The sequence below is a fragment of the Periophthalmus magnuspinnatus genome, chromosome 3, assembly GCF_009829125.3.
Source record: "Periophthalmus magnuspinnatus isolate fPerMag1 chromosome 3, fPerMag1.2.pri, whole genome shotgun sequence".
NCBI lineage: Eukaryota > Metazoa > Chordata > Actinopteri > Gobiiformes > Gobiidae > Periophthalmus > Periophthalmus magnuspinnatus.
Window position 1 is genome coordinate 18,682,269 of NC_047128.1, and position 12,599 is coordinate 18,694,867.

General features: G+C 42.8%; 1 protein-coding gene across 1 annotated transcript in view; it reads left to right on the forward strand.

Moving 5' to 3' along the window:
* The window catches only part of madd (MAP-kinase activating death domain), a 55,994-nt gene that overhangs the window by 36,838 nt on the left and 6,557 nt on the right, over positions 1–12,599 (forward strand). The window contains 17 exon segments of the mRNA XM_055228925.1: positions 804–990; positions 2,926–3,076; positions 3,355–3,561; positions 5,315–5,365; positions 6,254–6,357; positions 7,154–7,237; positions 7,313–7,468; positions 7,948–8,065; positions 8,591–8,653; positions 9,184–9,304; positions 9,561–9,666; positions 9,759–9,869; positions 9,951–9,972; positions 9,975–10,055; positions 10,601–10,767; positions 10,839–10,911; positions 11,862–11,968. Coding sequence (XP_055084900.1) covers positions 804–990; positions 2,926–3,076; positions 3,355–3,561; positions 5,315–5,365; positions 6,254–6,357; positions 7,154–7,237; positions 7,313–7,468; positions 7,948–8,065; positions 8,591–8,653; positions 9,184–9,304; positions 9,561–9,666; positions 9,759–9,869; positions 9,951–9,972; positions 9,975–10,055; positions 10,601–10,767; positions 10,839–10,911; positions 11,862–11,968 — 1,909 coding nt within the window.

Genomic DNA, 12,599 nt, shown 5'->3' on the forward strand with positions numbered 1-12,599 from the left:
TTGTCAAAGTAGAGGCCTGTCTTACAGCTTCAGGAAGACTGTTCCAGGTTTTAGCTGCATAAAACTGAAATTCTGATTCCCCACGTTTAGTCATGACTCTGAGCACCAGCAGGAGGTCCCTGAAGTCCTCAAGATTGCGAGATGGTATGACACTAACATGTCGGAGATGTACTTTAGTGCTAGGCCATGGAGACACGTGTCCACAAGCAGAGCTCCTTTAAACTCGTTCCAGATGTACTGCAGCTGTCTTAACAATTGTTTGAAGAGTCCAGTGAGCAGAACATCCCCTACTGGAGACAAAAGTTTCTCAAAGTCTGGTTTAGACAGTATACCTGTGATTTTTGCAATTTTTTTAGATAGTAAAAACTGCAGATGTTGATGATTTGATGTGGCTGTTCAAGTCCATTATTACCTAGATTTCTGATCCATATTCACCTACTGCTAGTGAGACATAGATCTGAGTAGTTGTGGTAGGACAGATTATTGCTGTGTATTAACTTGCCTAAAGGCACCATTGAACAAGGAGGTCCCTAATATTTTTCTCTATCTGTTATTAAAATACACTGGATAACGTTAAGGCCATTTAGCTCAATCAGAAGAATGTAGAATCTGGTAAAGGCCCTTTAAAAAGATAATGCTCCAATGAGTCTGCAGTAGCCTACATGCAGTTGAACAATATTGCCATTAGTGGAATAAAATTTGCCTTGCTTGGAACTTGTTTTTTTTTCTTCTCACATAAACAGTACCCAGCTTATCTAATAAAAATGCTGATCATTCAGTGCCCTTTTGTGTGCATGGTGCAGTGAGAACCAGCAGTTCCTGAAGGAGGTGGTGCAGAGCGTGCTGGATGGCCAGGGAGTGGGCTGGCTCAACATGAAGAAAGTACGCCGCCTCCTGGAGAATGAGCAGCTGCGCGTCTTTGTGTTGAGTAAACTCAACAGGGCCGTCCAATCAGAGGAGGACGCCAGACAGGAGATCATACGAGATGTGGTGAGAATGAAGAGTGCTGAGATTCAAATGAGAACAAGTCACATTTTTGTGTGTGTATACTGGAGTGGCAGACCGGGGTGGTGGTCCCTCTGTATAAGAAGGGGGATCGGAGGGTGTGTTCCAATTACAGGGGAATCACACTCCTCAGCCTTCCCGGTAAGGTCTATTCCAGGGTACTGGAGAGGAGAATCCAACCGATAGTTGAACCTCAGAATCAGGAGGAGCAGTATGGTTTTTGTCCCGGTCGTGGAACACTGGACCAGCTCTATACTCTCCATCGGGTCCTTGAGGGCTCATGGGAGTTTGCCCAACCAGTCCACATGTGTTTTGTGGACCTGGAGAAGGCATTCGACCTTGTCCCTCGTGGTGTCCTTTGGGGGGGTGCTCCAGGAGTAGGGGATCCGGGGCCCTTTGCTAAGGGCTGTCCGGTCCCTGTATGACCGAAGCAGGAGCTGTGTTCACATTGCCGGCAGTAAGACAGACCTGTTCCCGGTGCACTTTTTAACCATGCTTGCAAATGTTTTTATAAGGAGCCATCTGTACATCATGGCAACAGACAACAGATGAAAACTAGCCTTTTGGCTAATTCTGGCATGTTAAACAGTTACTGTTGGTCAACATGCACTGTCCGCTATAAATAAATAAATAAATGAGCATGTTGGACGCCGCCAGGGTTACCCTTTGTCACCGGTTCTGTTCATTATTTTTATGGACAGAATTTCTAGGTGCAGCCAGAGGCTGGAGGTGGTCTGGTTCGGGAACCACAGGATCTCATCTCTGCTGTTTGCGGATGATGTTGTCCTGATGGCTTCTTCAAGCCAGGTCCTGCAGCAGGCGGTTTGCAGCCGAGTGTGAAGTGGCTGGGATGAGAATGAGCTCCTCCAAATCCGAGGCCATGGTTCTCGACCGGAAGAAGGTGGCTTGCCCTCTCCGGGTGGGTGGTGAGTCTCTGCCTCAAGTGGAGGAGTTCAAGTATCTCGGGGTCTTGTTCACGAGTGAGGGAAGGATGGAGCGTGAGATAGACAGGCGGATCGGTGCAGCGTCTGCAGTGATGCAGTCGCTGTATCGGTCCGTTGTGGTGAAGAAGGAGCTGAGCCGGAAGGCGAAGCTCTCGATTTACCGGTCAATCTACGTTCCTACCCTCACCTATGGTCATGAGCTCTGGGTAATGACCAAAAGGACAAGATCGCGGATACAAGTGGCCGAAATGGGTTTTCTCCGCAGGGTGGCTGGGCGCACCCTTAGGGATAGGGTGAGGAGCTTAGTCACACGGGTGGAGCTTAGAGTAGAGCCGTTGCACCTACACGTCGAGAGGAGCCAGCTGAGGTGGCTCGGGCATCTGCTCAGGATGCCTCCTGGACGCCTCCCTAGGGAGGTGTTTTGGGCATGTCCCACCGGGAGGAGACCCCGGGGAAGACCCAGGACACGCTGGAGGGACTATGTCTCTCGGCTGGCCTGGGAATGCCTTGGGGTCCCGCTGGAGGACGTGTCTGGGGTGAGGGAAGTCTGGGAGTCCCTGCTTAGACTGCTGCCCCCGCGACCTGGCCCCGGATAAGTGGAAAAAGATGGATGGATGGATATATGTCAATGTTGAAGCCTGTGATATGCTCTACCAACTGCTAAAATATTCACATTCATTTTACAGCTATTGATTATCTCTGAAATGAAAAAATCAGCACCAAACAAGCAAGTGTATACATCTGTCATATTTTTTTCCTGAAAATTTATTCTAAAAATGTTTTAACAATAATGCCCAAAGTAACAAAAACTTGATTGTTACTTAGAGGCAGTACTGATCTACCAGCTGTCCCTATTTACACATAATGGTACTCACATTGTTCTCCTGTTGGTCCTGCTTTTAAAGCAATGCCAGACTAGTTTATCTGTGGAATACAGTGAAAAGGTTCTGGAATCTTTATTTTTTGTGTGTAACAGGAGGTGAACAGAAAGGTGTACAAGGGCATGTTGGACATTTTAAAGTGCACTGTGTCCAGTCTGGAGCATTCTTACACCAACGCCGGCCTGGGAGGAATGGCCAGTGTCTTCAGTCTGCTGGAGATCGCCCGCACACATTATCAGACCAAAGGTACTCTCTTCAAATCCAGCTCTTCCAGGATATGTACATCATCTGTTATTGTTTATACTGTAAGCACTTGTGCATCATTTAACAGCAATGACTCTCTGCCACTAACACTGTACTGCGCTTTAAGCCGCACGTCAGACACTTGCTCTAGTGAAAATCAAAAGCACTGGGAGTTGTATGTCTAACCCTTTGCGTCCTTGCTTTGACTAACCTCTCCATTTTTCTGTTTTGTAATGCTGACAAACTCTGTGTCTGGCTTCCTAACTCTGGTAACTCGCTAGACCCCGAAAAGCGAAACAAGCGAAGCCCTACAGACAGTTCTAGCAGCCCGGGCAGCAAAGAGAGCCCATCGGGTCGCATTGAGGCCGCCCGACCCCCGGCCCTCCTGAATGTGCCCCACCTGCAGCTGCCCCACCACACTCCAGGCAGGGGCACACGCCACTTTGACACTCGCAGCCTCAACGAGGAGAACTTTATTGCCTCCATTGGTGTGTACACCGCTCCAGCCCTGTGGCATGTGCTCTGTGAGACCCCTCCCCCATCCCAAAGGCTTGTCAGAAACTGTCCATCCCCTCCTCTGCATTAGACTAACTCCTACAGTGCCAATATTCTACAGTCTCACCTTACATCCATTTGATCCAAAATCTAGTATAATAAATAGATGGCTGTGAATAATTTGAGTGCTGATCAATAAAAACACTCCTATCTGTTAAAATAAGACTTTTAAGTCCAAAAGGGTGGAAGTGCAATAAAATGGCTTTAAAATTTGGTGGCTCAAGTGAATTGATATAATTTTACATGCTATTAATGGTAAACTAATTGTGCTTTTATAAACCATAAACAATATTATGGATATGCTGATTTATAAATCACTGCAAAGCCCAGGTCGCTGTTATTATGTAGGAGCACTACACCTATATTAAATAATAAAATAAGCCTGTAGAGTGTGAAATATTGGCCTGTTGCAGCTTGGAAAGAGTCCTTGTGTCTTCCTCTAACATGTCCCCGTTTGCCCCCTGTGCACGTGTGTTGTGCCTGCAGCCTTGTACTTGCATGTGTATGTATCAGACGTGTTAAATCTGCAGTAGTGGACAAGGGAGGCCTGAGGCCAGTGTGTTCTGTGTGCCTTTACTGCAGGTTTGTGCCAGGCCTGCTCTAGTCCTATGGCAGCTCCCTTTGCTCTGAGCATGGAGGGTGGAAGCTTCTCTCCCTGGTATACAGGCCCAGTAAAGACCCATCCTCCTCTGAGCACTTTGGTTGTAAATTCAGTCAATAAAAATCAGAGCCATTTTGTTTTTGGTCTGCTCTGGGTCTGTATACAGAGGACACTCCGAGTATGCCACCCTGACTCCATCCTGCACCCTTCTCTCCCTTTAGAGATTGCACCTTCAATTCTACAGAATGCTGTGAGACTTGCATCCTAGCTTCTGCAACTGCTCCATCTCACCCATGGCGGGCTGGTCAGCCTCTCAAAGCCATCCCATGCTGTTTTCTGAACCATCACCTCCTCCGCTGCTGAAGACCTGCTGCTGTGCAGAGCCACACACATGTAATTTTCTCTCTGTGTGACTCGGCAGGGCTCAGGCCAGTGTGGTTGGGTTCTACTCTTACCATAGCAGCTTGTTTACATGAAATTGTCTTTATAATCCATATGGAGCTCAACAGTGCCCGCCCACCTCTGCTTTCAGCATAGACTTTCTGAGCAATTTGGATTTCAGTTTAAAGGCACACTAGCTATGGGGTCACTAATGACCATAACATTTTTTAAATGTTGTGTTTCATCCCTACTGACCAGAGGATGAATGTTACAGATTTAACTACGGTTCAGTGAATCCTGGATGATGGCCTGTCCCCTGCGGGGACTCATTCAGTGTGTAAAGCAGAATTCTTAGAACCATAGTTACATTTGTAACTGTTGGTTTTTAGTTATATTCAATAAAATATGTCTTTGGTCACAAGTTACTCCAGAGCTGATTAGCCCTCATCCAATAAACTTTTTTTCAAAGTCTATGGGGAAAATGAATGCAAGTTTGACTTTTGGAAGCAGAAGTGCCGCCCACTGTTGAGCTCCATTGAATCTCAGCCACACAGAGACAACCATTCCTCCTCCTCAGTAACAGTTTCTCAATGCTCAGTTTGTTTTGTTTGATTTAAATGCTCACCCACCATACATGCCTTTTCAACCAGCTCTCTGACTCTCTCTCTGTCTTTCTCTCCTTGCTTGCAATGCATCTTGGGTAGAATTGTGGAGCAAGCACCAGGATAAGCAAAAAGCTATGGAAAAACCACAGAGTAAGAGACTTTGCACACACCAAGAAAGTAAAAATTTGGGGTATACCCTTTGCTCTCTCTCCACCCCGTTTTTTACTTAAACATTTTTGCTCTTTCTCAACATATTCATTTGACTTTGAACCCTAAACATACTTTCTACTAAAGTAGACTGAAGCTGATGAACATTCTTGGTTCGAAAATGTGGTCCTGTACATATTCACTATATGCTACTACAACTGTCTTTTTTGTTTGTTTGTTTTTTGACACAATGTTGGACAAACTCACTTACTATGGCTTGATTTTTTTATTTTTTTATTTACATATCGCTATAAACAATACAAAAACTGCTGCCCTTTCTTACTGACTAAACCTTTTCCTGTTTGAAGTGACTTGGCCAAGGTTACAACAACTTCGGTGCCCTGGTTTCTGGGAGTTATTATAATGGGAAAGCGGGCATCTTCTACTTGATAGTGAAATCCTGTTGAATGGCATTAACACTTAAGTTCTCCGTGCTCCTGATTGAGTTTGTGTGCATGCCTAACTGCCTGTGTGCTGTTGTCCTGTGTTCTCTGGTGTTACCCGGGCCACACGCAGCCTTGACTCAAACGTGTCACGCTCCTGCTCAGTTCATTTGTAACTCCTCGATTTGATGGCACTTATTACTGCACTCTCTGCTTGCCCCTTTGTCACTTCTATGTCTGGTTTTCAAATGGCTTATGTATTCTTGAACCTATCTGACCCAAATCTGTCCTTCTGTCAGCATTATATTGATGGTAATCTGGTTTAGTTTGAATACTCCAGCAGCAGATGTGCTCTTTAGACTGTAGTGCAGTGCTGTGTAGCAACTCCGTAAGGTAAGCTATGGTACAGTTGGCACAAAACAGTCTTAATTAACATGTGTGCTCTCAGGGTCTGAGGGAGGCAAGCAGCAGCGCCCCCTGGTGGCAGATGCAGAAGAGAAGAAGTCTCAGATGAGTTCTGATAGTGGGCTCAGCGTCATGTCTGGATCTCAGGTTTGTCCTTCAAACATATTCATCATTTATATCTAGTTTGTCCTGTGTTTTAGAGAAAAACTGTAAAAGGTGCCTCAGGCAATGGGATGATTTTTTGAAAAAGACAAATGAAAGTGTATGAAGTTTTAAAACACAGTGGAGGACGACGTCACAAGGTTGAGTAGTCTAAGTACGTGGGTTTTGTGAGTTAAACATGTGTGAATGAAACAAAACACGTTTTTGATGAGTTAATATTAATAACATAGATTAGAAAATATCGTAATATTGCCCTTTAAAATGATATAAAAGGCATTGTACCTAATTTCTACAGTCGTAAAAATTTGAAAAACTAGTTCATTTTAAATGGTTTGTAGTGTTTATTTCCCATTTACCTTATGCATTTCAAGCATTGTAATTATCTCCCGTGATGAGTTTATAAGGGCTTTTCACAACTCCTAGAGTCCAAAGCAGAGTTATGATATGGCAGTAAAACTAACATATGCTAGCATGCTATTGTGCACTTTCTGATTATCAGACAATAAAATACTTTATAATTAGATGCAGACAGCATGCACCTGATATATTGTAAAAGCAGCTCTGGAGATTAAAAAAAAAAATGTCTGTACTGGGACAAGACAAATTTTGCTCAGATACATGGAGAAAAACTTGGGTACAGGAACTTTTGAGTACATCAGTGAATAATGTTAAAATCTAAAATGTAATCTAGAACTTGTAATAACCTAATTGCATATTGCCCAGCCCTACTTTTAAACTAACATGCAGGAGAAGTTGATAGTTAAGGTGTTTCCTTCTGCAGAAAAGTGACAGTGAGTCGGTGACCAGCTCCGAGCCTCCCATCCTGACCAGAAGCACAAGCCAGGACTCTGAGGCCAGCACAGTGGTAGGGCACAGCCAACTCACTCTGTCTGCCTCCCTCTTGCATATTCATACCCTGTACCCTGTGTGTGTTGTGCAGATTAGTAATAGCTCCGGGGAGACTCTGGGAGCAGACAGTGACTTGAGCAGCACAGCAGGAGACGGACTGGGCAGGACCATGGCTCACCTCACCCAGTCCAGAGGCACACTCTCAGACAGCGAGATCGAGACCAACCCTGCCACCAGCGCTGTCTTTGTGAGTGCACCTTTCTTCACACACCAAAACCCTTTACCAAACATTAAATATGTGGTAAATATTTAAGATAGTTTTAAATCAGTCTTATTCGCTTGTTTGTGAAGAAAAGTTCATTTTTGTAACAGTTTAAACACACATTTAGGGCAATAAAAGCCTTGTATTATATTTTTATTGGTCACATAATAACTATAATGTAAACAAGGGAAAACGAATTACACAATAGTTGCCAGGTGTCACTTATTGAATTACTACTATATATGTTATGTGCTGCCCATGTCAAACCGGAAAGTAAAATTATAAACTTGGTAAAAGTGAGTGGCAAAATCTTAAATAGAACAATTCTTGAAATGGTTTTGTGAAATGAGTAAACTAACCCGTCATATGCACTTAAGCTGCATTACAGTTTGCTTTATAGTCCACTCCTAAAATGAATAGCCCATATTAAACGTCTGTGTTTGTAAATCTGTACGTTTCCACAGGGGAGGACTCACACACTGAAGCCAGGGGCCAGAGACCACCTGTCTGCCATGGGGAAGGGCCCCCCACAGCCCCTGGAGGACATCAGTATGAGAATCTACCTGTGTGAGGGGCTGCTGGGTATGTGTGTGCGACCATGTCCAAACCACCACTTTAATTTGTAATATTTATTCAATATTGGGTTTATCATGTGAATGGTGAAGGATCTGAAGGACAGAAGTGACATTATAATTAATTTTCATGTATTTATTGATTAGGAGTATTTACATACAACAAATTACAAAGATGCTAGCTAAAACTCAGTCACATACAGCATTGTCAACTATAGTTCAAAATTCATGTCAAAATATCACAGTATTGTATTTTTGCCATCTTTAGTAAACTTCTGTTGGATATATTTTACCCCCAAGTGTCACTAACATCCTTTAGCTTCTCAGCCCTGGTTATAACTGTGATCTTCACTCTTCTGCTCAATTGTAATCCCTGTGTAATACTGTGTTTGTGTCATGTCTCATTAACCTGGGAACGATGTGTTGTTGTGTTGGTGTCTGTATTTGTCCCTGTTTTGTGTGCTGTTGTGACTAAACCCTATGGCCCTGCTGACCTAACCCTCTGTCTCCACTGCTCCTGCGGAACCCGCTTCAGGCCGGGATAAGAGCTCAGTTTGGGACCAACTGGAGGATGCTGCCATGGAAACCTTTTCTCTAAGTAGGGCTAATCTCTTTGCCCTTTTCCTGTGTGTGAGTGTGTCGTACTGTTATGGTGCTATGTGGGTCTGTCAGAGCATCTAACATTCCTCACTGGGCTTTTAGCCTTTGCCTCTGCTATTAACCTCAAAGACTAACAGTTCAGGAGCTTCTATAAGAGAACTTTAAAAAAAAAAAAAAAAAAAAAGGAAACATACTTGTATTGGGGAAAATTATGCCAAATGTTGGCATTGACAAGACGATAATCTTAATTTATAAAATTAAGTTTATTATATTGCTTTGCATTTGCTAAACAAAGAAAGCTGTTTCTGAAAACAAGCCATACAATAAACTTGTATTTACGTTACACTGCTTCTCTTATTAGTCATATTAAAACAGCTAGATTGCACTAAAATGGTTGCATTTTGAACATGAAAAAACAAATATTTCCTCATAAATGTATTAAGTTTTGAATAAGTATCTCTGGTATTAGATTATACATGTTTTAGGTAATATCATGAGCTAAAGTCTCGGTGTGGGGCTGGTGTGCAGGTAAAGAGCGCTCAACTCTGTGGGACCAGATGCAGTTCTGGGAGGATGCCTTCTTGGACGCAGTCATGCTGGAGCGGGAGGGTATGGGCATGGACCAAGGCCCGCACGAGATGATCGAGAGGTACAACTTAAACCAACACATAGATTTCAAAAATATCTGTAGAAAGGCTTTAATTTTTGGCAGTAAATTTAATATGTTTTTACAAAGTATAATTAATTTCTTTGATTATGGGTATTGCCCTCCACTGGCAAAAATGGGAAGTGGACAGAGCATCACTGTTATCGCAGTGATTTCAATAATCTTTGTAGCATAATATGATGCTGAAGAGAATGAGTGATTTGTTACCAGTTCAGTTGCGTGCGTGTCACGTTGACAGGTACCTGTCTCTGGGAGAACATGAGCGCAAGCGTCTGGAGGATGATGAGGACCGGCTCCTTGCCACTCTGCTGCACAACATGATCGCATACATGCTCATGCTCAAAGTACGTGTGCCTCTGCTTTAAGGTCATTAGCCCTTTATGTACATAAAGTGTTTATCTCCTGCCTTTGTGTATCTGTGCGCATGCACGTGTAGGTGAACAAAAACGACATCAGGAAGAAGGTGAGGCGCTTAATGGGCAAGTCCCATATCGGCCTCACATACAGCCAAGAGATCAACGACATACTGGACAAACTGGGCCAAATGGTACCACACTCTATACACACTATTTTTGACTAGTTCTTAAAATAGCCTGTAATATATTTTGGTGATTTGTTTGTGTGGTAGAATGGCCGTGAGCTGTCCATCAGGCCTGTGGAAGCCGACATATCAAAAAGCAAACCTTTGTCGTTCATGCTGGCACTGATAACAAAGGAGATATCTTTTTCATGGATGGTAGGCTTCTGCTTACAGATAAACTATTCTGTACCTTAGCCACACCAGTGAATAACATACAACATTTCTGTTGTCTGTAATGGTGCTGTTAATTATTCTAACCCTTGATTAATAAGGATTATTCACTTTCCCCAATCGAATATGAGTCACTGGATGTCCAAAGACTTTTTGCCTATGGGAAATCCTAGGTCTTGTACATTACAAAATAAAAAAAATTAAAAAAATTGTCTTACTAAAATGCAATAATAAATCTAATATAATAACGTTTGCATACCATAACCTTTATATGTAAGGAATAAGGTTGCCAAAAGTATCGAATATCAGATACTTCTAAAATTTTGATACCAAGTATCGAATATCAGATACTAATCGAGACTAAAACTAGTATCGAAACTAGATACTAGATATCGATAATAAATGAACCTTTCCTGAATAGCTTTAGAATGATCTTGAGTTGTATTAGAGCACACATGGTAATAAAAAAAAGATGGATCCCCCCTCCACACCCAAGCTCAACAGGATGCCTTATCTTGTGTGTTGCCAGGTATGTGATGACTGCATCGTCCTACGCAGTAATATTGGCACTGTGTACGAGCGCTGGTGGTACGAGAAGCTCATCAACATGACCTACTGCCCCAAGACCAAGGTCCTGTGTCTCTGGAGACGCAATGGCCAGGAGACACAGCTCAACAAGTTCTACACCAAAAAGGTTCCCTGTGCTCCTCATTACCTTTTAAGCTCATGCAGGAAAGACTCACTCTCCTTATACTGTGTCTCTAGTGTCGGGAGCTCTACTACTGCGTCAAAGACAGTATGGAGAGAGCCGCTGCGAGACAGCAGAGCATCAAGCCAGGTCTGCTCCACACCTGCCTCTTAACCCAAATTATTTATTTGTGATTTTTATGGTAATGCATGACCCATCAAAGGAATGCCAAATTGTATGAATTTAATACATTAGTACGGTGCAATATATTACAACAGTTGCTGTTTAATGTACACAGTTATCATTGATTTAAAACAACAAAACATGACAAAACATTAATAGTATGGGGTAAAAATGTGTTCTTTAAACATGTCTAACACTTGCCTGCAACATGCCTAGCAACTAAACTAGGGGTGTCCAAACTATGGCCCAGGGCCCAAATGCAACCCTCAGACCAAATTTTTTTGGCCCTCAGACGCCCTGCTGAATTGACACAAATGATCATTGATGGGGTTTTTTTTTTACTGCAAATTTGAATAAATCTACCATTAAAACCACAATTAAATCACAAAGATCTAAAATGAATATTTCGAGCTTTATTAAAGGTACAATGGCTTTACTGGATTCTGTAAAATGTACCCATCTGATAAAAGTTTGGACACCCATGAGTAAACAAGCTAAAGAAAATCAAATTAAGACACCTAGTTAATATGTTAATAATATATTTGTTTGATAGTCATATATCATTTATATTATTGTATTGGCCTTAAATTATTTAGTGAATAAATTTATTGTCTTCAAACAGACTTAAAGTGGCTTGTAACAGATTTTTTTAATGTTTCATCAAAATGAGACTGCTTTCTGCATCTAATTAGAAAGCATGTTTATTGTCTGCAAACCAGGAAGTGAAACTAGTGCTATCTGCTAATTGTTAGCATTTTCATGACAGCAAAATTGTGAAATCATCCTGGTGAATCTTTGGAAATTCAGAAATAAATTTGGAGCACTGCAAATACATTGCAGTGTTCATAAACTAGTTCTACAACGCTTTTAAGTCCACTAAAAGCACACTTACATTGGTAGTCCTTTATTTTCTTCAGGCCCTGAGCTGGGAGGGGAGTTCCCAGTGCAGGACATGAAGACTGGGGAGGGCGGTCTGCTGCAGGTCACCCTGGAGGGAATCAACCTTAAGTTTATGCACAGTCAGGTAAGACCCTGCCCCCCTCCACTGTGGCATGAGCACCCATCTCTCCTGTGTCACCTGACCATCTCCATCGTGCTCCCCCTCCACACCCACACCCAGAAATCTCCCTCTAAACCAGGGCAGGCACCACACAGTTTAGAGGAACATTTCCCCCTTTAGCTTTGCTTCTTTATCGTCTTTTGAGTTGGTGTGCGTCTGCGTGCATGTCCCCCCCACACACACATATGCTGTCTGTTGGACATCTGTGGTGCTCTCCGTGTCTCTTCTGTGTGGGAGGACGTGGAGCTGGGTGTGTGCTGCCTGCAGTGGTAAGACCGAAACCTTGAGCTAAGACTTTTCATTAATAATTGGCTTCTCATAGCAACTTTGACTCAAGTTTGGACCCGTCAACATGGCCATGCGTTGTCCTCACATCTGCATAGTTAGTTCTATATCTTGTGATGTGAATATGCAACAGCAGGAGAGGTACATCGTAATGTTCAAATAATGTTATTGTGTTTACTCACCAGGATTTATCTTTCATTTGGTCTACACAATGCTTATCACATTTTGCTTTTGTGTTACATAAAGACTTTTGCATTAGAGCAAATACAGGTCCATAATATATTATTAGCCTTGTCAATTTCACCAATTT